The sequence below is a fragment of the Bufo gargarizans genome, chromosome 4 (assembly GCF_014858855.1).
Source record: "Bufo gargarizans isolate SCDJY-AF-19 chromosome 4, ASM1485885v1, whole genome shotgun sequence".
Classification (NCBI taxonomy): domain Eukaryota; kingdom Metazoa; phylum Chordata; class Amphibia; order Anura; family Bufonidae; genus Bufo; species Bufo gargarizans.
The window spans coordinates 70,247,248-70,272,667 of NC_058083.1; the positions used below are offsets into that span (position 1 = coordinate 70,247,248).

A 25,420-nucleotide genomic window follows, 5' to 3' on the forward strand; every position below is an offset into this window, starting at 1 on the left:
GAGTGCACCTACACCAAAGGTCGAAGTCAGTAGAGCTACTGTAATCCAATCATAGGTACAAATCTATGAACAGATGTCCTTTAAAGCCTCTCTATGTTTCTGTGCCCCCTATCAAAACATGAATAGGGGTAAACAACCCAAAATGGACCTTGTGACATATTATATGGGTGGACCGACATATGCTGTAGGGGAAACTATTTTTATTCTTCGTTAGCATAAGGACAGACAGAGCTCTCTGGTAGCAGCTTATCCCTCCTCTCCCGATGGCAGTAAAAACACATGCTTGGCAGATCTGAGCTAGGGAAGCTAGTGAATACATTTGACAGCTAAAAGCTATCCATACACATTAGAAAATAGTCCGTGGGACCAGTCCATGATCTCATATGTATATGGACCACGCAACTGTTCCCTAAAAGGTAGACGTCAAGTAGGAAGAGGTATTGGGCAGGCTGGATTTCAACATGCCCAATCCTTTGTGTCTGGCAGGAGTTCATTCCACTGAAACGAACACACTCGATCAGCTGAGGAAGCATGCCTATTTATGGGGGAGATGGGAGAGAAGAACCTTTTGGTAAGGACACAATTTCCTCTCCTCATATACACCAATAATACTCACCCTGGAACCAGCTTTTTCTGCTGCAACCTGTTGGGAGGCTGTGGTGGGACTGGAGGGGGTGCTGGTTTGTTTTGAGGCACCGGAGGCGGCTGGATCGGTTTGGCGTGCTGACTCAAGGCTTCTATAACACTGGGTGTTTTCGCCACAGGGGGTGGAGGGGGGTCTGGAACGACAGCAAGGCAATTTATAGATTGTATAATGCATACAGCTTCATACAGTGAAGACAGCGCCCCGGAGGTGCGGACACGGTGGATGTTAATAGGACGATAAACATAAATGTTTGACCAAGAACTGTTTATGAGGAAATAACACAGTATAATTTCAAGGCCACGTTATATTCATGAACAGACTGGGGCTGGAGGGGCTGGAGGGGCTGGGTGCCATTAGCCTAATAATGACCATCATCAGGTGAGGATTTCGGAAAGAATTCCTTTAATGTACCATATTACTGCTCCACTTTAAATAGAGACCATGCCAACTAGATGTTCTACTGATTTCATTAGTTGGATGGACATGCAACATGCAGCACTGTGTAGAATATACTTGAGGAGGGGGATGCAGAAGTACTACCCATTGTCTTGCAGATGCAAGTAATGCATTGCAAGCCGTAAGAGGAGATCATGACAACCACTCATACACTGCTGCAAAGCCAATAATCACATGGAAGGAGTTAGATACAGGGAAACATAGGATGCAGTGGATGAAACGCTAACAATGTGGATCTCACGCACAATTATACAGCAAGCAATGCATCTGGCACAGAGCCGGAGAGTGGTTGACAGCAGGTCACGTACTTGTGGCGGTAGAGGTGACACGCATTGGTGGCACGGGGGGATGAATAGCTGGCGGGTCAGATGACGACCTCTGTCTGCTGCCAATTTCATGTCCTAGTGGGTAAGATTTCCACGCTGGGGTATTTGAAGGGGTGTTGTGTATACTACCGCCAAATATAGTTGACTGTACTAGAGGGGACAAAAACCAAGAGGACGGAGGAAAGATTTCCATATGTCACACACAAACACAGCAGACATCCAACAGTTGATGCGTCTTATTGCACAGAATACCAGCATTACATGTACACCTTTATTTCTAGAAGAATTTCAGCTATCTGCATAGTCTTCAGTAACTTAGAAATTCTATACCGTCCTGACGTTCCACTCACCTTCAAAGCTGCACGGTAATCTCTGCTGGATGCAGTAATGCAAACTCCAACGTGGACAGTACAGACTATGAACCAGCAGGGGGCAATAGTAAGACCTATAATATTTCGGATTTGAATTATTTCATCTTTTTTTTTTCCTTCAAAACGATGACATTGTCGGAGTCTACCGTTGTATAGGTAACAGCCGCGGGGTGTCAATTATTCACAGACGTGTGACTAAAAACTGAGAAGGCAGAAATAGCTTTCTTACTGCAGGGGTGAATTTTAAGAAGTCTTATTGAGCTAGTGGTTGCTAATATCATTTGCCCAATGCAATGGTGTAGGGTGAGGATCGATGAACTATATGGGTCCATTCCTAGGGCGATAGCTGCCAGGCGCAGGAACACAACCAATGTGATCATAAACCTTCGGGGTGCTCGGGATCCCATTTTCAAGTCTGAAGGTAGAGATCTTCTTGCTAGTGTCACTGTAACTGACTTTAAAGGGGCATTCCAGTATAAGGGATAGCTATTAGATTGGCAGGGGTCCTACTGCTGTGGCCCCCACCAATCACGAGAACCCTGTACCCCCCGGAGTCCTCGTAACGAATGGAGCAGCCGGTCAGGCACGCACACAGCTAGGATATGCCCCTATTGTCTGATAGGTGTGGGTCCCACCGCTGGGACCCGCACCTATATCGAGAACGAAGCGGGGAGCGCTATGGCTGGAGGACCCCAGATTTCCCGGGGTCCGTCTACCACCGAGCGCTAATCCCCGCCTCTCCCATAGAAGTAAATGGGAGCGTGTGCCGCACATGCGTGGTCCATGCTCTCATTTATTTCTATGGGGCAGACGGCAATAGCCGAGCCAGCGCTCGGCTATTTTCGGAGGCCCTATTGAAATGAATGGATGGCGGCTGCGCATGCGCCCTCCTTCACTTTCGGGGCTCCGTTCTCGAAATAGGTGCAGGTCCCAGCGGTGCGACTCATACCTATAAGACAATGGGGGAATATCCTAGCGATATGCCCCCATTGTCTGAGATGAGAAAACCCCTTTAAGACAGTACTCTGCATGTGCAGTGTGTGTCCCTGCCTTCAGACTTGAAAAATGGCTCCCGAGTACCCCGAAACGCATTGTCTATGTGAATACTGAATAAAGCCTTTAAAATGTATTACCACATCGGTCATGTTCCTGCACCTGCCAACTAGTACCCTAGAGTTGGACCCATAAAGTCCATCAATCCTCACCCTACACCTGTTATACTCCTCTGGCTGTTTGGCCACTGTCCCGAGAGAACACATGATGGCATCGGCTGCACCAATCTCGGTTCTTGTTTCATCTGCTTTCCCCAAACTGCACAATCTAAACAGGTGAGCGCAGTTTATCCTTTGAGGGGTGACATATTTAGACATACCCTATGAGCGCCTTTCTTTCGTAGGCCATTTTGTGTTGCCCAATGCAATGGCATTCAGGGGATTGCAGATCACAATTCACCAGAAGCCAAATAATACTGGACAAAACTAAAATTCCCAATAGGCAACCGGTGTTGTAGCTGAGTAACAGCCATCTGTATACTCCAGGGCACCGTTGTAATAGGTTGTGCATCGTACTCTTGGTTACAGGCCTGAAAGTGCTTACACATGTTTGAGGTTTCCGTCTATATCTATAAAGCAATATAATGTGCATCTGCCATTGGCTTGGGTATAAACGATTCTAACTTGTCCTTGAGAAAACAGAAGTATCTACATCTGGCAGCCACTTTTCACTATGCCCATACTCAACCAATCCATGCATGTAAGTTTATGGGGGGGGGGGGGGGGGGGAATAACTGTGACAACTATCTAAAGTGCAAGATCAGCCTGAGTGATCAGAGCGAAGATAAAAAGAAACAATATTGCCTGAGCAAAGAAACGTGAAAAGTTCTGTAGACAACATTTTTTTGATTCTTAGGAGGCATCAAGAATGACCACATGCCACGAAAGTGGAAGAGCAACCAAGAAAAGTGCTCGGCTCTGGTTGGGACATGGGGACAGTGACATTGAGTTCCATAACCTTATCCTAACAGCACAGTGATAATATGCATCCCGGTACTGCAAAGACAAATCTACTCAGAATAATCTCCATACTCTGTAACAGTCTTGGAAGGGTATTCTAGTAACAGCAAGTTGTCCCCTATCGATGGGATGCACTTGGGGACACGTCACTGCTGAGGCCAATCATTGGCTGTAGGACTCCATCTGTATTCCGGAAGCCGAATGAAGCCAGAAATGGCGGGGAACAGGCAAGTATGATTTTTTGTTTCTTTACATACCACACCCACCAGGGTCTACTTAAAAAGGGCCATAATTCTGGAATACCCCTTTAAAAGAGGACTTAGGTCTAAAGTTTTTTTAAGACATGTTGCCCCCATTGGCACAAGATGGAAAGTAAATGCTGTACACATTGGACTGTAAGCATGTGTTCACACTTGTTGTACCTGCATATAGGAAATATGACACAGATTTACTACTGGATCTGTGGCTGCTGTTGTAGCTGCACGGGTCACACTGAGGATTATTCTGATATCTAAACTTGGATAAATTCCCTAGTCCAGAGCTCGACGGTCCATAACATATGATAAATGAAATGGATGAGATCACTGTAATCAAAGAAAGTGGTTTCCACTTTATAGCTAAATCAGGATTAGAATGTCACAAGCAATATAAATGAATATAGTTTTTTTTAAATAAAAAGTAATATAAAAAAAACTTTAACAACTAGAGGTAAGTGTATTAAAAGGCATGTTTTTCTTGGCAAGTGTGTCCCTATAAACGTCACACAAAGCTGGTGTTGTGTACAGAAGGTGCAGTCGTCAGGGACATACAATAAATCCATTGCTTTGTTACCTTTTGCGACGTTCCTTGGAGGTAAAGGAGGGGCAGGAGCAGTACCCGCCGTGCTGCCAGGGGTGATGTTATTGAGGACTGCACCGTAAGTTTCATTCTGGATGATATTTGGCAGGAAGTTTCTCTGTTTGTCCTTGGCAATGTTCGCCGCATCTCTGGCCAGTGAAGCAACACTGGACTGCACTGAATTTGGTCCAATTTGGTAAAAACTGACTGGTCTGTCCTCCCGACGGTTGGGACTTGGCTGCTACAATATAACAGATTTTAACACAGAATAAGTTTAGGAACAAGGATGTAAAGAGGAACACAAAAAAATAAAAACAAAAGTGAGGTAAAAAAAAACAAGTGCAAAGCTGATCTGAAGGCTGCGTACACCTCCTAAACCGTTCTACTGCATTTATATACAGCACAATAAGATTTAGGGCTCAATGTTTTCTTTCGTGGTAGCAGAAGATTCCGGAGCTGCATGCAGCACAATTACTGCAGCGTCTACCCACGGGACAGATTCGCTTTAAAAGGGGCTGTCCCATGAAAAATATTCAAAATATATTTTTTTTTTACAGATTTCGTGAATAAATGAAAAACGGAAGCCTTTAAAGAGGCATTCTGTTTTGAAGTCTATGGCCAAGTATAACAGATCCGTCCAGTTTCCATTATGAAGGCCTTTGTTTTCCGTCCTGCATAACGGAAACCAAGACAGATTCGTTATGCTTGGCCATAGACTTCTATTATGACGGAATGCCTCTTAAAGGCTTCCTTTTTTAATTCCGTCACAAATTATGTTACCTTCCGTTATAACGGAATCTATAACGGGATTTCTTCAGAACCCAAACGCCAAATCCAAAAAGGTTGGGTTCTCTCATCCCTACCACTGAGTTATTCAATAAAATGTATCTGTATAGCGCCACCTGCCTGTTTTTGTCCGGCTCACTGAGATGGACACACATGCTCAGTTTAATCCTTTAACTGCCACCTGATGGGGAGAGAGAGGCAGCAGAAAAGAAATGCCCCTTGAGATACCAGCTTGATATAAATCTATCAGAGCAATTGGACAAATGAATGGGGAGATCTCTGGATCCATGTGAGGTACAGGGCTGGTTCTAGCTTTGTTACAAAGAGTTTATCGTGTCTGATTTAGGGCTGAAACGATTACTCGATTGAATCTAGTAACGCGGCACCCAGAAAATCTTTGATGCAATTTTTTTGCAGCGAGGATTCGCCTGTCATGTGACCAAGGAGCGCGACTAAAGCGATTGCTATTCTCCATGGTCACCCGCTGGCCCACACCGCGCTGCACTGTATCCTGACACACCGTCAGGACATAGTGCACGTAAGTGTGTGACGTCAATGCTGCGCGCGGAGAAGATGTACGAGCTAAGGAGCGGCGCCCCTACAGGAGAGGCAAGTATTTTATTTCACTGGCGCTGGGGACATGGCTAGGAGGGGGAGATGGAAGCACTGGGGGGGGGGGGGGGGGGGGCTGATGGCACTGAGGGGGCAGCTGATGGTATTGAGGGGGCAGCTGATGGCACTGAGGGGGCAGCTGATTGTATTGAGGGGGCAGCTGATGGCATGGGGAAAGCTGATGGCACTGGGGGGCAGATGATGGAACGGGGGGGGGGGGGGGTCTTTTAATTTGTTTTTTAATCGTTGGATTAATTGATAGAATACTCTATTACAAAAATAGTTGATAGCTGCAGCCCTAGTCTGATTTTCATTATTTACATTAATCATGGGATGACCCCTTTAAGTCACATGTCTGACAAAGGGATGGAACTAAGCTGCCGTCAGCAATGAATCTTCTGTTCTGCTGTTTTAGTGATAGTGACGATTTGCTGCCAAATCATGGTTGTAAATATAGACTGACAGAAGCTCTCCATGTCAATTTATGCATTTATACTGGATAGTAAGGATGAGGTTAGGAACTGAAACAAACCTGAATTTTATCATCCACATCATCATCGCTTTCATCCAAGTCCACGTGATGTAACCTCCACTCATATTCCACGTGAACATGAGAATTGAAGCGTCCAGATAAAGCCTGCATCAGCTGAGAGACCAGGAAAAAGTGCAAAAGTCAAGAAGAAGAAATAACTGGTCAACAGTTTTCCAGGAGTTCAATACTGATGGCTTATCATCAATATCTGATCTAGGTCCCCGATCACCCCAGCAGATCTGTGGCTTGAAGAGACTACATGAGGACTGTGGCCTCTTACTAGGCCAGTGATGTCAGGTTCATCAGTCGCATGGTCTACCTGCAGCTCAGTCCCATTCAATTGAATTGTCCTGGGAAGCAATACCAAGAACAGCTCACAGGAGCCCCGCGGCCTCTTCAAACAGCTGATCGAGTCAGACCCCACCGATCAGATATTAATGAGCCATCCTGAGGATAAGTTATGAACATTCAACTCCTGGAAATCCCCTTTAATATAAACCTGTATGGATAAGGCTGTGCACCTACTCAACCACCACTCTTATACATCAACTCCAACTTCTCCTGGGTAAATGCACTTAGAAATATTCATACACTTTACTGCATGTTGCTAAATAATGAGCAACCCAGTAATATGTGTTCTCCAGAACCTGTGTCAAAGGAATCATCTGCAAGGTCTACGCTTGTGTTCTCAGCACCACTGCAGAGGACCAATAATGTCCTATTTTTTTTTGTGGTGCGGAGGCACAGACCGAAATTGCACGGAAGTGCTACATAGTGCTTCCGTGGGCTTCCAATCCATGCCTCCACTGCGCACCTCTCCATATCTCACAGATTGTGGTCCCATTCAAGCCAATGGGTCCACATCCGTGATACAAAGTGCTCATGGCCAGTGCCCGTATATTGCGGACCAGCCGATTGCGGTCCACAATACAGGCACAGACGGTCTACTGTCGTGTGCATGAGGCGTTAGAGGGGTTCTCCGGTATTTAAGAAAATGAAAATACTGAAATATTACTTTATTATAAATATATTCCCAAATGCCTTTCATTAGTTATAATGGCTGGTTTTGTCTGGGGAGCAGTCATTGGGAAAAATAAAATGGCCACCATCCTTTAGCCCTATTCCTATTAGAAAACCTGTCCTACTCACACAGGAGGACAAGTTACTTCAGAGCACTGAGCTAAAGAGCCCCCTTATCCTCCTCTCTGCTCGTCAGGGATTATGATCCTGAATACAGCTAATAAGATCTTTAGCCGAATCTCTTTAGGAATGGCGTTCATGAGAAGACATGAAGTACAGAGAGGGTGGACAGGACAGACTGTGGTAAAGTGGGGTTGTTGTAATGGAGACTGCATACAAGAGCTGCTGCTCAGCCACATCCCCACCTCCTCTCTGTACTTCATGTCTCCTCATGATCTCCATTCCTACAGAGATTCAGCTGAAGATCTTATCATCTGTATTCAGGATCATAATCCCTGACAAGCAGAGCAGAGAGGAGGATAAGGCAGCTCTTTAACTCAGTGTTGTGAAGTAACTTGTCCTGCTGTGTGATCAGGACAGGTTTTGTGTGTACTAATAGGATGGCGGACATTTTATTTCTCTTAATGACTGCTCCTTAGACAAAATGAGCCATTTTAAAGGGGTTGTCCAGGTTCAGAGCTGAACCTGGACATCCCTCCATTTTCACCCCGGCAGCCCCCCTGACATGAGCATCTGAGCAGTTCATGCTCCGATGCTCTTCTTTGCCCTGCGCTAAATCGCGCAGGGCAAAGGCATTTTTCTGAGTTCCGGTGACATACCGGGCTCTCTATGGGGCTGACAGGCAGCCCGGTGACGTCACCGGCACTGATGGGCGGGATTTGGCTCTGCCCTAGCCAGTAAAACGGCTAGGGCAGAGCTAAAGCCCGCCCCTCAGAGCCGGTGACGTCACCGAACACACTGCTGGGCGGAAGTTACCGCCCGGTAGTGTGTTATTGAAAACACAAGAGCCTGTGCCCTGCGCGATCTAGCGCAGGGCACGGGAGCGCATCGGAGCATGAGATGCTCCGATGCCAGGCTCAGGAGGGCTGCCGGGGTGAAAATAAGGGTATGTCCGGGTTCAGCTCTGAACCCGGACAACCCCTTTAACTAAAGAAAGGTATTTGGGAATATATTTATAATAAAGTAATATTAAAGTATTTTCATTTTCTTAATTCCAGGAGAACCCCTTTAAGGGTATGTCTGTAGGTGGTTGTACATGCTGCAGATTTGCCTGCTATAAAGCTGCAGTATTTTCTATCTCCAGCAATGTGGGTGAGATTTTATGACATGTCATCTACATGCATAAAAAAATCTGCAGTGTAAACCAACATTCAGTGCGGATTTTAAATCCACTGCGTGTCAATTTATGCTGCAAATCTCCCCCATGGATGTTACCCTTTGCAACGACGTACTGGTGGAAGGTATCAATGTCACCAGCGTCCAGAGACACCCATTTCTATATGGCAGCCCAAACAAGTCTATGGTTCAGAAAGCAGCCTACATAAAAATGATTTATTAAATGGGCTCCATGATGGATCATTATGGGCGATGATAACATTACAGGACATACCAAGTCTTCGCACTGCGTGTGCTTTAGCCTCTTCGCTATGTCGAGAGGAGTTTCTCCTGCTTCATTGGCTGCAATCCAAAAAACAGAGAAAACCATGAACAGCGTTACACAGACACTTCTGACCCGCTGTTATCACCCCAAGCCTATCTGGTGATAATATAAATCACATCCATGTAATAAGCAGACATAAGTGGGCTCACAGGCACTGTATGAGGTCAACACTTGTATTAGAATCATCTATTATAATGCAGGAAGCCAGAAATATATGGGGAATTCTGCACTATATTATTCTGGCTTGTAAAATGGGGCTTTGCTACTTTTTGGGCTTAAATATAAAAAAATGTTTGATCATTTTGCATTTTTGCACACTACTTACTCCAGTTCTAAAAAGTGGGTGGAAAATTGTACATGGTTATCTCCCCAAATGTATTATCTGCGGTAGAAAGCTGGAGTAAGATAAAAGTATAAAGTATTCTGTTTAAGGCCCCATTCACATGACAGTACGGCCGCCGTGTCTGTGTTGCGGACTGAAAAACACTCATTGACTTCAATAGGTCCATGATACGCAACATACAGGAAAATATAGGACATGTTCTATCTTTTGCGGTGCGGAAAGGCTTCTGTGTGCTTCCATGGCTTCCGTGCCTCTGCAAAAGATAGGACATGTCCTATCTTTTGCCGTGTCTTGCGGATTGTGGACCCAGTCAAGTCAATGGGTTAGTACCATGATGCAGAGTTCAGACAGTCGGTGCCAGTGTTTTGCGGACCCGCTTTTTGTGATCCACAACACGGACGCGGCTGCCCATACGGTTATGTGAATGGGGCCTAAAGATGTGTAAATTTATTAAATAACAAGTCATAAGTTGGGTGCAAATTATTCTAATGCAGACTAAAGGGAAACTGGAGCCAACACTGGAGTAAGGGCCACACAGAAAAAGGGCCCCTCAGGGTGAACCGACGAGAGGGTTATGGGAATTCAAGGCTCACTAATGCATGTACATGGCAAACACAGTGTGAACAGACTTCTAAAAAGAGGAGAAACTGCTGCCCGGGCCCGTATATACAAGTAGCTCCACATGTGAATTTAGCTATATCTTTCAAATAAGAATTATCCAACATACATCAGAAACATCTGCCATCCCTGAGGCTATATGGAGGACAGTGGGTGAACGGTACGTACCTATCTCTATGGAGGCCTTGCCTCTCAGCAGTAGTTTAAGGCACTCGGCATTGTCAGTTAAGCAGCAGTAATGAAGTGCGGTGCTGCCTTTCACAGTCTGTTTGTCCAAATTACCACTGCAGAGAAAACACAGAAATCCATCAGAAGCCGTTACTGGTGGCAGGAAAGACAGCAAAATCCATCAGAAACCAGTACTGGTGTCAGGAAAGACGTACAGAGCAAAATCCATCAGAAACCGGTACTGGTGGCAGGAAAGACGTACAGAGCAAAATCCATCAGAAACCGGTACTGGTGGCAGGAAAGACGTACAGAGCAAAATCCATCAGAAACCGGTACTGGTGGCAGGAAAGACAGCAAAATCCATCAGAAACCAGTACTGGTGTCAGGAAAGACGTACAGAGCAAAATCCATCAGAAACCAGTACTGGTGGCAGGAAAGACGTACAGAGCAAAATCCATCAGAAACCGGTACTGGTGGCAGGAAAGACGTACAGAGCAAAATCCATCAGAAACCGGTACTGGTGGCAGGAAAGACATACAGAGCATAATCTATCAGAAACCGGTACTGGTGTCAGGAAAGACGTACAGAGCAAAATCCATCAGAAACCGGTACTGGTGTCAGAAAAGACGTACAGAGCAAAATCCATCAGAAACCGGTACTGGTGGCAGGAAAGACGTACAGAGCAAAATCCATCAGAAACCGGTACTGGTGGCAGGAAAGACGTACAGAGCAAAATCCATCAGAAACCGGTACTGGTGTCAGAAAAGACGTACAGAGCAAAATCCATCAGAAACCGGTACTGGTGGCAGGAACGATGTATGACGCATCACTAATAAAGATGTGCAGCCAGGAAGAGAAGAAGAGGTATATCCTATAATGTATCACTAAGATAACAACTGCTGTATCCTGAATGAGTATATCTGTCACAAAACATAATAGTCCCGTAAGACCCCTTTTAAGCTGCCCTGAACATGTCCCCAGAAGAGGACGCTGTAGGTTCAAGTATTCTTTAGATGTCCTATTGCCACCACTCTCCCCAATAAAAAGGAGTCTTAATGGATGATATGAAGGGCACCTCCACTGAGGGGTTTTTATTGTGGTCCAGAAATTTAGGAACAAGCATGTTGTCCAGCTTACAGCTGTGTGCAGGGGCGGACTGGGAACTTAAAGTGCTCCTGGAAAAAATACTAAAAGTGGCTCCGTTTTGTAATTGGGTACAAATTGATGGAAGGCAGGGCCAGGAATACCATATTGTGGCACATTATACCACCCAACAGAGCCAAATACCACAGTCCATCACAAAATACTGCCAACCGTACAAAAAACATCTCCAAAAACTACCACTGGCCGGCAGTGAGGAGGGCTCAGGCAGCCCCCTGGGCATCGGCCCGCCGGGACACTTCCCTGTAAGGTCTATGGCCAATCTGCCCCTGGAGAGACGGGACAACCACTCAAAGTACCGTTATACACTGAGCGCCAGATATCACTGATACACCTTAACTAGGACAAGGCAACATGGAGACTTGACTGACTTCAGTCATGGTAGGACTATATTGCGTGGGGAAAACTATACAATAGATCAATGGTAAAATCCATGAGTTAGGGTCCATTCACACATCGTCCGTGTTTTACGGATCCACAAAACACGGACACCGGCAATGTGCGTTCCGCATTTAGCGGACAGCACATCTCCGGCACGTAATAGAAAATGCCTAATCTCGTCTGCAATTGTGGAGAAGAATAGGACATGTTCTATTTTTTTTTTCGGGATCGGAATTGCGAACCCGGAAGTGCGGGTTCACATTTCGGATCCAGGCAGCACATCGTGTGGCCCCATAGAAATGGATGGGTCCGCAATTCCGTTCCGCAAAACGCAGAACAGAATTGCGGACGTGTGAATGAAGCCTTACACAGTGGCTCTGCTGCTGATTTCATTCACCCTATGTATATTAACTATGGAAAACAAAACAGGCTACAAAAATTATGCAGCAACAATATATTGCAAAAATTACAAAAAAAGTGACATCATGTCACCTTTCTACCAGTTAACCGCTAAATTATTACCATGGTACCATACAGCGCACAAATAACACTACCATACAGGATTCAAATAACCTCCATATGATGCTCATAAATAATTGTCCTAAGTAGGGTGGCGAAGGTCTTAGAAGAGGTCATTTGTCAAGTACACTGGTAGTTACACTAGGATGTGTCTCACTCGCCATTTAGGTGCAAGTGGCTTAACTTTTACACATTGTCGTCAAATTTTACATGCTACATAATTGGTGCACCTCCTGGCTTCTGTGCGAGCGTGCTTACACAATTTGGTGCAGCCTTCACAATCTGATGTGCTACTTCCCTTTATGTTTTTTTTTTAAACAGTCTTGCACAAAATATTAAAAGGAGTGCGTCACACGTACCTATTTTGCACCAGAAAGTCGACTATGTGCAGTGAGGTGCGGTCGACGGATCTGACAGCGAGATGTAGCGCAGTCTCTCCTTGTTCCTATAAAAGAAGAATAGTCATAACTGGACGTGGCAGTGGTATGTTCTCTAGGCCGCTGTCAATCAGACATGACCCCATCTGCTGCATTATATACCACGTATGCACCAGGTCAGTGTCACACACATGTATGGTGACCGTGTATTTTACAGGCACATGAGTTATGTGACTCCTGAGAGCAGAATTGCTGCATCACTACACAGCAAGCAACCTGCGCAAAAAATAAATCCCAAAACGCTATGAATGATCATATATTCTAACTATATATTTTAATAATTTTATGCATTTTTTTTTTTAAAGATTCTATTTTATCCTGATCCCAAAACCGCTGTGCACTGAAAGGGCATTCACTGCATGTTTAATATTCAGCAATAAATTGCTGAGATAAAATTAGTCTTACTGCTGCAACAGCGACACCAGTGTTTTTTCTCTCACTCTTCTCGTATAGGGAGAGGCCTGTCAATCAAGGCTAGCTGGGCAGCCCCCCAGTGCACACTCCTTCAAAGAGGACCTGTCCCCTCTCCTGACATGCCTGTTTTAATAGCTTCATGCATTCCCCGTGTAGTAACAATTCTGGAGCCTCTATTCTTATGGCTCTATGTTGTGCCATTCCTTTTATTTCTACTAGAAGTTATGAACGAATTGCTAGCAGTCTGCAGTAAGGGTACAGAGGGGAGGTAACCAGTTGGGGGGGTGTACCTGTACAGTCTGAAAATGGCAGCACTGATTGGATAGAGTCAGACTGTGCAGGAACACCCCATAACTGGTTACCTCCCCTCTGTACCCTTACTGCAGACTGCTAGCAATTCATTCATAACTTCTAGTAGTAAATAATAAAGGAATGGCACAACATAGAGCCAAGAATAGATGTTCCAGAATGGGTATTACATGGTGAATGAATGAAGCTATTAAAACAGGCACGTCAGGAGAGGGGACAGGTCCTCTTTAAGAGCAGAGCAGTTTTTAAAACTATTTTTTATTTAAAATGCTGCAGCGCTTCAGAGTATAAGATAGCTCAGGAAACCCTGGGAACCTGTCAATATTTCATGCTGCAAAACTCTGCATGCTGACAGTTTCCCTTATTCATGAATGGGAAAATCTCTGTATTCCTTCATATAACATATAAACACATTTAGGAACCACCTTTGCTTCTCTTCACAGTGTATATTAGGAAAACATATTGCCTAGATGTGTGCAAAACGTACTATGTGCGCGATGTCTTCATATTAGAAAGCATAATCAAGCACATCCAATATAGTATACAAAAAAAAGCATGCTACAAAAATATGCCAAAAGAGTGCCCATAGAGGTATATGGACGCTATAAACAGTGACAACACAGTCATACTATCAGCAATTCTCTTGACCAATTCATTTTTCAAATTACTTCTTGGATGATTTTTGAATCCTGTACACACACACTGCTAAAAACAAAAAACAAAAAAAAAAAACACCCTTAACACCACATGGGTTGTTTTTTGTTTTTTTTGCATACCACGGTTGGTTTTTATGGATTTTTTTTTTTACTGTTCTTGTGTTAAAAAGTGTGTAAATTGCAGTTTTTTTCAGGTTATTTTTTCTTCTATAGAGGAGATGGGAAATAAGATTGAAAAAAAATAAAATAAAAAAAAAGCTATTCCACACCATTGACATAAAAACACACCATTAAACTGGAAAAAATGCCACCAGCAAAAAAACTAAACAAAAAAAAAAAACATGCGTCGTGCGTCTCATATGGATTTTGTGCTAACAACTGGAATTGGTGTTTTTACAAAAAAAAAATTAACCTAAAAGGCATTTACTAAATAATCGGTCCGTGTCAGATTCTCCCCGCCACTTCCGGTGCAAAGTGTTCCCCACAGGAAGGTTCCGCCTGCTTTTTACTCCCAGGCGTTGCGACCAGTACTTGCCCGTTTTATGTTGACAGGAGCGGCTCGGTAGGTGAGCGATAGCCCGGGCTGGGGGAGGTAATGATGCAGTCAGTGACAGCGGTGTGTGCTGCCGGTACCGCTCCGTGCTGCTCTGCAACTGGGCCTCAAGTTTACAAAAAAAAGCCGACTTGTCATTGGAGCGGTCTCCCATAGCAACCAATCAGATTGCAGCTTTCATTTTCCCAGCCCAGGTTTCAACATGAAAGAAGTGATCCTATTGGATGCTGTGGGTGACCGCACCACTTGTAGAGAAGCATGCTGGTGTAGTCTGCTGCCTCTGCTCTCTACAGCCCTGTCTGTCCCCTGCGTCCCTCCACCTGTTTACAAGTACTACTTGGACACTGGGAGTTGTAGTTCCACAACAGCTGGAGTTACAGGTTGCAGTGCTCCGCTCTACAAGTCACTGTCCCACAATGATACTCGCCTGAAATGTCCAAAAGTCTCCCGAGAAAAGGGGAGACCCCCCTGAGAAGTGGGTGCACATGCCATGCAGACGCTGCACTTGGTCAAATTTGAACCAAGGACCCCATTGCTGCAAGGGAACGACTGACCACTGTGAAGACACCTTATTCAAGGGCCAATGACCAAAAATACATAGAAAAATAATACATAGACATAACATGGATAGAGAGGTGCACTCACATGCCCGTTTGCTAATGGAATGGTTTCGGTGAGGTCTACTCCATCTGCGTGCAGTTGCACCAGTGCATATATGTCCCTGGTCTTGACGGCATCACACAGGTTGTGCATTTTAGATGCGTTGTCCACATATTTCTTTCTTGCATACCTTTTTTCAATGTACTTTGCAGTAATGTAATCTTTCCTGGCAATCCTGTAATGATAGTGGAAGGGTACGACTTACATGGGAGAGGCTGCACAGACAACTGCATAGTATTCTGCACGCTAGAGGTAGGTGGCCAAGAATCTCATGCACCTGCCGGAGACTGCCTGCCCACAGTGTATGTACTGCAGAGGTAGGTACTGAGGATGCTTTCGGACCCATCGAGAGCCCCTCTCTCTACCAGGTACACCGCTGCCTGATGAAGCTTCAGCAATGTTCTCCCATCTTACAGTAGGATTTATAGAACATCCCTATATAACTACACTTTACGGAAAGCTGGAACGTCCCACTGTAGTTCTTAGCGATGCCGCCCACAATCGGGGACGGTCTTCATCACTTTTGGCTGGGAGCGATACGACACGGAAGTAAAGAAATACTACTGTTTATGTAACAGTAAAGTTAAAGTAAAAAAAAAAGCTGGACATCCAATTTACAGGATGCTCTTAAAAGGGGAATCTCTTTTTAAAGGTTACCTATAAATCTCACTAAAATGAACTGCTTAAAACTGAACTGCCCAGGGGATCATATGACTGCAGTTAGTCTGACTTCTCATAACCCAGGCAAATCCGCCGATCCTGCCTAAGCAGATGCCTACTGGCCATGTTATATCTGGTCAGGGGTGGTCTGACAGTAGACTACTCTTTCTTTGTGTCTCTTGTCTCTGGCTAACAAAGGGCAGGGGGGGGAGGTGTCAGTTGTGGGAAATCCAGAAACTTCTTCCATAGCATCAATAGGCTCTAAAACGTGGCTCTGCAAAATACGGATGGTAGGCACAAAAAATTCTAAAAGATGGCTGGCTCACACTAATTTGCATATAACTTTACTAATTCATATATATATATATATATATATATATATATATATATATATTACAACACACTAAAAAACAGTACATAACTATAAATAAAAATAAATACAAAAATTCATACACTCTTATTATATGAGCACGGTCCCTAATGCGGATCCCAATACAACAAGCGCTCGTCTCCCACAGACAGACCTCGTAACATGCCGGTTTGAATATACAGCGTCTCCTCTCGGGCTTCACTGCGCATGCGTACTGGGATCGTCAAGACGCCAAGAGCCGGCCAGGGCTCTGCTGTACCGCAACACTGGTAGATAGCAATGCACACTGCTTTTGTTGGCGGTTTCCAAGTTGAAGGTGTGCATCGAGAGCTCCGCATTTAAAGGGACCGTGATCATACCCATTGGGTGTATGAATTTTGTTTGTTTTTTTATTTATACTTATGTACTGTTTTTTAGTGTATTGTATTATATATAGGAATTAGTGAGCCAGCCATCTTTCAGAATTTTTTGTGTCTACTTAGATCACTGAGTGGTGGTCAGTCGGCTGGGCTCCAGTTTAACTGGTGAGCATCCTCTATTCTATTATTTTTAAAATACGGATGGTGTCCATGTTGGATCATTTTTTTGCAGACCCACTGGCTTCAATTGTTCCGTAGTCCGCAATTTGCGGCCAAGTATAGGACATGTTTATCTTGCACATCATCATGTACATGCGAGACGGACATATGGATGTGGAAAGCACACGGATCATTCGTGTGACTTCTGCACAAGACAGAACATATCCTATTGGTCACAAAATGCAGACCACAGGCCCATTGAAGTCAATGGGTCCGCAAATAATAAAACAAACAAAAAATAAAAGGATGCCACATGAACATCATCTGTATTTTGCGGACCACTAAACACATACAGTCGTGTGCACGAGGCCCAACAGAGATATCTAGTTTTCTAAATTACACGTCATTCTTGGTATAATGAAAAGTTATACAATTTTGTAATTTACTTTCTATACAAATCTCTCACAGGTTTCAAGATCTCTGCTTGTGGTCAATCAACAGAATCCCTCCTTGGACATGTATACCTCAGTGCTGGAATGTCTCCTTTCACAGCAGATGGGGAAGAACAGGCCTGAGGTTCACATCCCATTCTGGGTAATTATAGCACAGTGTGTGCTAATCTACAACTTACATGTCACTGCTGGGCGCAGGCTTCACAGTATCATCAGCAGGCAGGCAGGCTTCCATAATCTCGTTAAATGCGGTGTTTCCTATATTCTTTACAAGCTAAAAAAAGAAAAATGTTAAATATTCATGAGTGTATTCTGCAGTTTAGTTGATAAATGCTTCACTCTTGATGAGACGATTATGCCCTATGAATATGTAATTGTGAGAATGTCATATCCACTATCTACTTATCTATCTAAGCAATCATCTATCATACTGTATCTATATCTATCATACATCTAATATCTATCCAATATCTATCAATCAAATATCTGTCTTTCTATCCATTGATCATTACATCTATTTGTCTATCTATCAACCTTAAAGGGAGTCTTTCACCTAAAATGACCATTATACACCACAAACATCATGATATCTATTACATTCCCCATATTATAATCTTACCTTTCATATTGCTGTCCGTCGCCTATTCTCTCTTAAAAACGCTTTTATTCCATATGCTAATTAGGTTCTGAAGGTGCCCAGGGGCAGCGTTTATGCGGCCGGTGCCCAGGCTCCACGGCGCTGTTCAAATCAAACCCCTCCCCTTTCACCCCTCTGGCCCGCCCTCGGTTCTTCAGATACCATCCTCCAGTAAATGACAAATCCGGCGCCTGCGCCTGCGCACTCCATTACCCACTAGGGCAGAGGCAGCAGAGTGTTTAATGCGCATGCGCCGGCCCGTACATCCCGATATTTTGGTCCGCCGGCTAGATCGGGATGTACGGGCCGGCGCATGCGGATTAAACGCTCTGCTGCCTCTGCCCTAGTGGGTAATGGAGTGCGCAGGCGCCGGATTTGTCATTGACTGGAGGATGGTATCTGAAGAACCGAGGGCGGGCCAGAGGGGTGAAAGGGGAGGGGTTTGATTTGAACAGCGCCGTGGAGCCTGGGCACCGGCCGCATAAACGCCGCCCCTGGGCACCTTCAGAACCTAATTAGCATATGGAATAAAAGCGTTTTTAAGAGAGAATAGGCGACGGACAGCAATATGAAAGGTAAGATTATAATATGGGGAATGTAATGGATATCATGATGTTTGTGGTGTATAATGGTCATTTTAGGTGAAAGACTCCCTTTAAAGGAAAAAATTTATGTGCCAGTTAAAACAAGAGATAATGGAATTTTTATTTTTTTCGAATCCGTTTTTATTTTCTAATTACATATATTTTATTCTGTTTCCTGAACATGATTATGGGAACAGCAGCTCCATGGGCCACAGACACAATGTTCTGGAGGGGACATCAGTGACTTTTATGGGAGAGTTTTCTAGGCATGCTCCATGACCTGTGCAGAAGTCTTTGTACAAGGAAAGAATAGATAAAATGTGACAATCACCTATTGTGAATGATGGATCCTGTCTTATCTATACACAGAGGTGATATCACTACAGGCAAGATTAGAATGACAGATAAGCAGGTAACTGCAGCAAAGTGATCTGTACAGACCAAGAAGTGGCACCTATTATTAGGCTTAGTGGCCAGTGCGAAAACTGCAGAATTAATGGTTTCTGTTTATAGTTATTGACATGGAAAATTAAAAATACATCAAAAATTCTTGAAAAAAAATGTTAAACAGAAAAACATGATTTAAACAATAAAACATTTCCATTAACAGTTACTGCTATATGGATAATGTGATCCCAGTCTAGAAGTTGTGCTACTACAGTCAGCTTCCATAACATAATAAAATCTGCTTCATCTGGCGTCACCGGCAGATAAGGGAGCATTCACACGACCGTGTTTTTCTTCTGCGTCCGTTCCGCAATTTTTGTGGACAATGAACGGACCCATTCATTTCTATGGGTCCGCAAAAATTGCGGAATGGCTTTCATTGTCATCCGTGTGCTGTCCATTCCGTGTGTCTGTTCCTTTATTTTAGAACATGTCCTATACTTGGCCGCAAATTGCGGTCCGTGGCCCCATAGAAAGTCAATGGGTCTGTAAAAAACGGATAGCACACGGAAATGCATCCGTATGTCATTTGTTTTTTGCGGACCCCTGGACTGAAAACATTCTAGGAAACCCCATTTCAGTTTTTTGCGGACCTTGAAAAACGGATGACACACTGAAGCACCACGTCCGTATTATACGGACTTACGGACCGGAAACGGAAAGATAACTGAAGACATACGGAACACATCACAGATCTGTGATTTGCGGACCACAAAACCAACACGGTTGTGTGAATGCTCCCTAAGTTATAGGAGATGCTGGATTGTCCAGCTGTATACATGGGGTGTTACAGAGGAGAAGGCCTTCATACCAATAGCTCCGATGTTCCCAGGACGTCCAGTGTGAGTGACTGTATTCTGGAGTAATGCACCCCCAGCTCCCGGTGAATCCCTGAGCATTCAATACACGTCAGTATACCCAGGTTTGTAGAAAGCCAAGTCGGATCTGTGACATAAAAAAAGACTGTAAAACTCTCCTAGCACAAAGTAATACATAAGAACAAAGAGGTAACATGAATGTAAACTCCCTAATTCATCTACTATATCTGTCACCTTTTTATTACCGCCACATCTCCACATAGAGGTTATGTTTGAAAGAATGCGCTATGTGGGACATCTCAGTGCTAGCGGTAGCTGACAACAGAGAGTAATACTTTATGAAGGCAGCTAAGTGGAGATGTCTGCTGTAATACATCCAGGATCACCTTTTCTTATAACTCTGCATCGTGCCATTCCTCTATTTTCCCTCTTGGAAACGTATGTATAGGTGTTAGCAGCATTCTCCTTGTCTCTACATAGTCTGACACAGTCAGCAGTGATTGGACATTGTAGGACACACCCACAACTGGTAACACCCAGCTGTTGATTCATTCATAAATTTCTAGGAGGGGTAATGGAGGAATTCCCACAATGCAGAATACAATTATATACTAAACTTGAAATGTCTGGAGAGAAGACAGGTCCATTTTAATAAGAGTCGCTCAGACACTAGACAAAGGGAAACTGAAGGCAGTGAATAAATTAGGAACCTCTTAACATTAAAGTAGCACTCCCACAAAAATATGTTTATTCTCTGACCTGTTAGAAAGGTGCATGATGTAAACTGCAGGGAAGGTGATCTTCTTACCAGTGACTGTGTCTGAGTTATAACCTCCCTTCTGATCCTCAGCTGTGTCATGTGACCAACACTCTGAGCTCCAACTGACACAGGACAGGAAGTCAGTAACTTTTCTATTCATTACTATGAGACTGACATTAAGGCTCCCATAGGAATACATAGAGAAACTTGCTTCCTGTCCACACATAAGATGCTGTGTTATTTAGAAAATCAGAGTGCTGGACACATGACACAGCTGAGGATCAGAAGGGAGGAGATAACTCACAAATACAGTCACTGGTAAGAAAATGACCTTCGCTACACTTTACATCACAGACCTTTCTAACAGGTCAGAGAATAAACATTTTTGCGAGAGTGCTTCTTTAATGCCAATGTATTTCACTGAACATAGGTATTTATTGCAGGCATAAGAGGCTTCTAGAAAAAAACAAAGGTATATTCACACATGGCAGATTTGTTGCAGAAATATCTATAACTGCATACAGAAATCCACGCACATGCTGCAGAAACAAGCCCAGAACAGATTTTCCGTCAGCAAAAAACCCCCCAATAATCTGCCGCATGTGAATATATCCAAACGCTTCTCTGGATTGGATCCTATTTCATGGTCCAGGTCTCCCTCCCAACTCCCACCATCTGTATAGAAATTCTCAGCACTGTAACTAGAAACTCAATTAAACCTCCTGAAAAGTGGAAAGTAATAAGGAGCTTTGTGTAAGTCCTGGTCCGCGGCCAGCGAGGCTGCAACGAGATCCTGTGGACATAGCTAATTGCCTGAAGATAATGAACAATTAAAATGTAACTGCGGCCCAAAAGGCTTATGTTCTGAGCGGGATTACCTAGAAGGCAGCCTAGACACTGGACTGGGGCATTAAGGGCCGGGGGGAGGCAATAGCAAATCTATCTGCTGTATCATAAAACTCAGAGATAGTTCATGAGACGTTCCCTTTATCTGTGGCTGGAAGGCTTAGCTTGCTTGGTCTCCACTGCTGGATGAGCAGAGAAGGAGGTTGCTGATCCAGCAAGCTACCTCCCAGTTTTGTTCTGGTTGAAGTAGTCTATGAGAGGTCCTCTTATGAATTGGAAATGATTGATTTCATTAAAAGGGGTTATCTGGGAATTACTATTGATGATGTAGGTTATCAATATCAGATCGAAGGGGGCCTGATTCCCGGGAACCCTGCCAACCAGCTGTTACAAGAGGCCGGGTGCTCTGTGAGCACCACAGCCTCGTCCTAGGCCTGTGACGTCACTGTACATCGGTCACATGGCCTAGTTGCTGCTCAGCGCCATTCAAGTCAATGGAGCTTAGGCGTGTTGCACACAACCGTATTCCCTCCGAGACACAACGGTCCGTGAGCGGGCCATATGTCCCGGAGTGGCATACATCGTGCGCACAGCATCATATGTTACAATGATGCTGTGCGCATCGGGCCGCCCGCGGGACTATTGTCCCGCACCCATAAGATCATTTGAGTGCAGGACAATAGCCCCGCGGGCAGGCCAATGTGCACAGCATCATAGTAACCTATGATGCTGTGCGCTCCCGTGCACATGATGTATGCCGCTCTGGGACATATGGTCCGCTCACGGACCACATGTCTCAGAGGGCATACGGTCGTATGCAAGGGGCCTTAGGTGCAATACCAAGCACAGCTGCAATACCAAGCACAGCTGATCAGTGGGGGTGTCAGGACTTGGACCCCCGGCAGTATTATAATGATGACCTATCCTAAGAATGGGTCATCATTATTTTTAACAGGATAATAACTATAACAATGAAATATTTTAGAGGTGAGTAAAAATATAAGATGCTGGTTTTGGAGGGGGGGGGGGGGGGGTTTGCCTTCCCCTCCCAAGAAATGGACATTTGTTTGTATGATCATCTGTTGAGAAGAAAATTATACCCACATCGCATTTAGGATTTTTTACATTTAGAATACAGCGGATTGGAATACGGATGGTGCTGTATGGTGGAATGCGAGGTAAACCTGAATATTCCGTCATAGGATCTCAATAGCGGAAAATAATGCTTCAGTTTTGTCCCCATTCATTGTCAATGAGACAAAACTGAACGAAACGGAATGCACCAAAATGCATTCCGTTCCGTTTGGTTGCGCTCCCATCGCGGACAGAATAACGCTGCAAACAGCGTTTTTCTGTCCGCGATGTGGTGCGGAGCAAGACGGATCCGTCCTGACACACAATGTAAGTCAATGGGGACGGATCCGTTTTCTCTGACACAATAGAAAATGGATCCGTCCGCCATTGACTTTCAATGGTGTTCATGACGGATCCGTCATGACTATAGAAGACATAATACAACCGGATCCATTCATGACGGATGTATGCGGATGTATTATGGTAACTGAAGCGTTTTTGTAGATCCATGACGAAAGTAGCCTTACTCAGGTATCCGGTGATAGTAAATGTAATGATGGCGTAACGTGATATAGAAGATTATCAAAAATCAAGTTACTGCAAATGAGAAGTTTGTTTAAGTCACAGAGCGGTGTACCTGATGCTCTACAGTCACAGCAGACATCATTTCCTGGCATTTTCTGGATGTCAGATATAATCTCCTTGGTCAGCTCCTGTACGATGTTGTTCTCCCCCATGCTGTGGTCTCCTTTAAATGCATTGTTTAAGGCTTCTTCTTTGCTGTTCTGGAGCACAGACATCCATCTATAAGGAACGAGAGGATTTTATCACTTACAATGCCGTCTGATGTTGTAAAAATAGAGCAATAGACCATAAAACAAATCTATCTATCTATCTACACACACATATCCATACAAAAAAAAAAAAAAAAAAAAAATTGATGGGTCAGGACGACATTTTCTGTACCTGTATTTTATGGATATTCAAAGAGATTTAACATTCCCTTTAGGCCTGAAAAGTGGTATTAAAAAGTCGCAGAAATTGTTGCATCCTGGCCATTTTTCTAAAGGGTGGTGAAGGGGGCATGGCCAGACACAGCGACAAATTTATCTTCATTTACACCAGTTTTCTGGCCTACATGAAGACAGAAATCTACAGCAGCTCTGCACAGTCGTAGATTTCTGGTTATACGTATGCCTCGTCATAAATTACGCGCAACCTCCGGCAGTACAGGGGATATTAAGACAGGCGCAGAAAGTGCCAGTATTTCTTTCTGAGTGTCCCTTTAAAGGACATCTGTCAGCAGATTTGTACCTATGACACTGGCTGACCTGTTACATGTGCACTTGGCAGCTGAAGACATCTGTGTTGGTCCCATGTTCATATGTGTCCGCATTGCTGAGAAAAGTGATGTTTTAATATATGCAAATGAGCCTCTGGGAGCAATGGGGGCGTCACCATTACACCTAGAGGCTCTGCTCTCTCTGCAACTGCTGAGCCCTCTGCACTTTGATTGACAGGTACAGACATGATCATGTTTTTTACTGTCTAGCTTTGTCAATAAAAGTGCAGAGGGCAGAGGGTTGGGAAACTCTTTTAAACATATCTACCATTTTGGACTGCCCATCTATCACCAAAATAACTAATTTAAAGGGATTGTCCAGGATTAGAAAAATCATGGTTGCTCTCTTCCAAAAACAGTGCCTGTCCACAAGGTTCAAGTAGTATTGCAGCTTATCCCCATGTACTTCAAATGAGCTGAGCTGCAATACCACATAACTCATGGTTTCTGAAAGAAAGCAGCCATGTTTTTCTAACTCTCGACAATCCTGTTAATTTGTATTCTCTTGTACTAACAGGTTGGGTTGCATAAATAAAATTCCTCAAACTCTCCATTAGAATACTTGCCATCATGAAATGGAGTGCAGTAAAAGACTAACATTGCCTTTTTACTTCTACCATATATAGCAGATGCCTACAGGCATTTTGCAGGGTGCTTCGCCATCAATGCCACTTTTTTTTGTAGCGTTTTCAATTTTATCAGCTAAAGGAAGAACTGTCCTGGGACCACAAGGTCACTTTCTAATGAGGAATGTGCCTCAGGAATGTGAAAGCTTGTTATAACAGGCCGCTCAAGGCCCCGGTCATCAGACTAGTGCAAAATAGTATTTAAAGGCTATGGACACCTTCGGGGCAATTTAGTTTTTCTGACTGCATTTTACTCATTTTGAGCTAAAAATATTTTTTTCAATTAGTCTTTATTAGGCACTGTCAGCAGTTTTTGTGATACATGCTGTTAAAAAACAAAGTCTATTTGCAGACTGTCCCTCCTGAGTTCCGTCAGCTGACAGCTCGTGTAAAGCCTCATCTCTGATCTGACCTCAAACAATAAGAATATGGCTTAAATGAGTGTTTAGGACATCAGGAGATCAGAGATGAGGCTTCACATGAGCCGTCAGCTGGCACGCTGCATACTCACATTTGGCACTCTTGCTCATCTTCAGCTTGAAAATGATATGTCCGATCATCTGTCAAGAGAAATCTCAGTGAATTATCAAATGGTACGTAGAAATAAGGCTACTTTCACACCTGCATTCGGTGCGGATCCGTCTTGTATCTGCTCAGACAGATCCGCACGGATACTGCAAATGCTTGCATCGGTTCAGAATGGATCCGTTTGCATTATTTTTTCCCAAAAAAAAGTCTAAGGATCTGTCCTGACTTACACTGAAAGTCAATGGGGGACGGATCAGTTTTCAATTGCCCCATATTGTGTCAGTGAAAACGGATCCGTCCCCGTTGACTTACATTGTAAG

At 44.1% G+C, this 25,420-nt stretch overlaps 1 protein-coding gene across 4 annotated transcripts in view; it reads right to left on the reverse strand.

Moving 5' to 3' along the window:
• Nucleotides 1–25,420, reverse strand: part of ASAP2 (ArfGAP with SH3 domain, ankyrin repeat and PH domain 2) — a 192,767-nt gene that overhangs the window by 10,433 nt on the left and 156,914 nt on the right. For 2 of the 4 annotated variants that reach the window (XM_044292525.1, XM_044292523.1), the window contains 12 exons: nt 25,084–25,132; nt 23,242–23,408; nt 19,918–20,051; nt 17,618–17,712; nt 15,424–15,613; nt 12,769–12,854; nt 10,349–10,464; nt 9,169–9,236; nt 6,579–6,692; nt 4,643–4,889; nt 1,411–1,578; nt 617–779 (listed from right to left, as the gene is read on the reverse strand). In XM_044292525.1, coding sequence (XP_044148460.1) covers nt 617–779; nt 1,411–1,578; nt 4,643–4,889; nt 6,579–6,692; nt 9,169–9,236; nt 10,349–10,464; nt 12,769–12,854; nt 15,424–15,613; nt 17,618–17,712; nt 19,918–20,051; nt 23,242–23,408; nt 25,084–25,132 — 1,597 coding nt within the window. The remainder of the gene's footprint in view (nt 1–616; nt 780–1,410; nt 1,579–4,642; nt 4,890–6,578; nt 6,693–9,168; nt 9,237–10,348; nt 10,465–12,768; nt 12,855–15,423; nt 15,614–17,617; nt 17,713–19,917; nt 20,052–23,241; nt 23,409–25,083; nt 25,133–25,420) is intronic. The other 2 variants (XM_044292527.1, XM_044292526.1) reach the window with 1 other exon arrangement.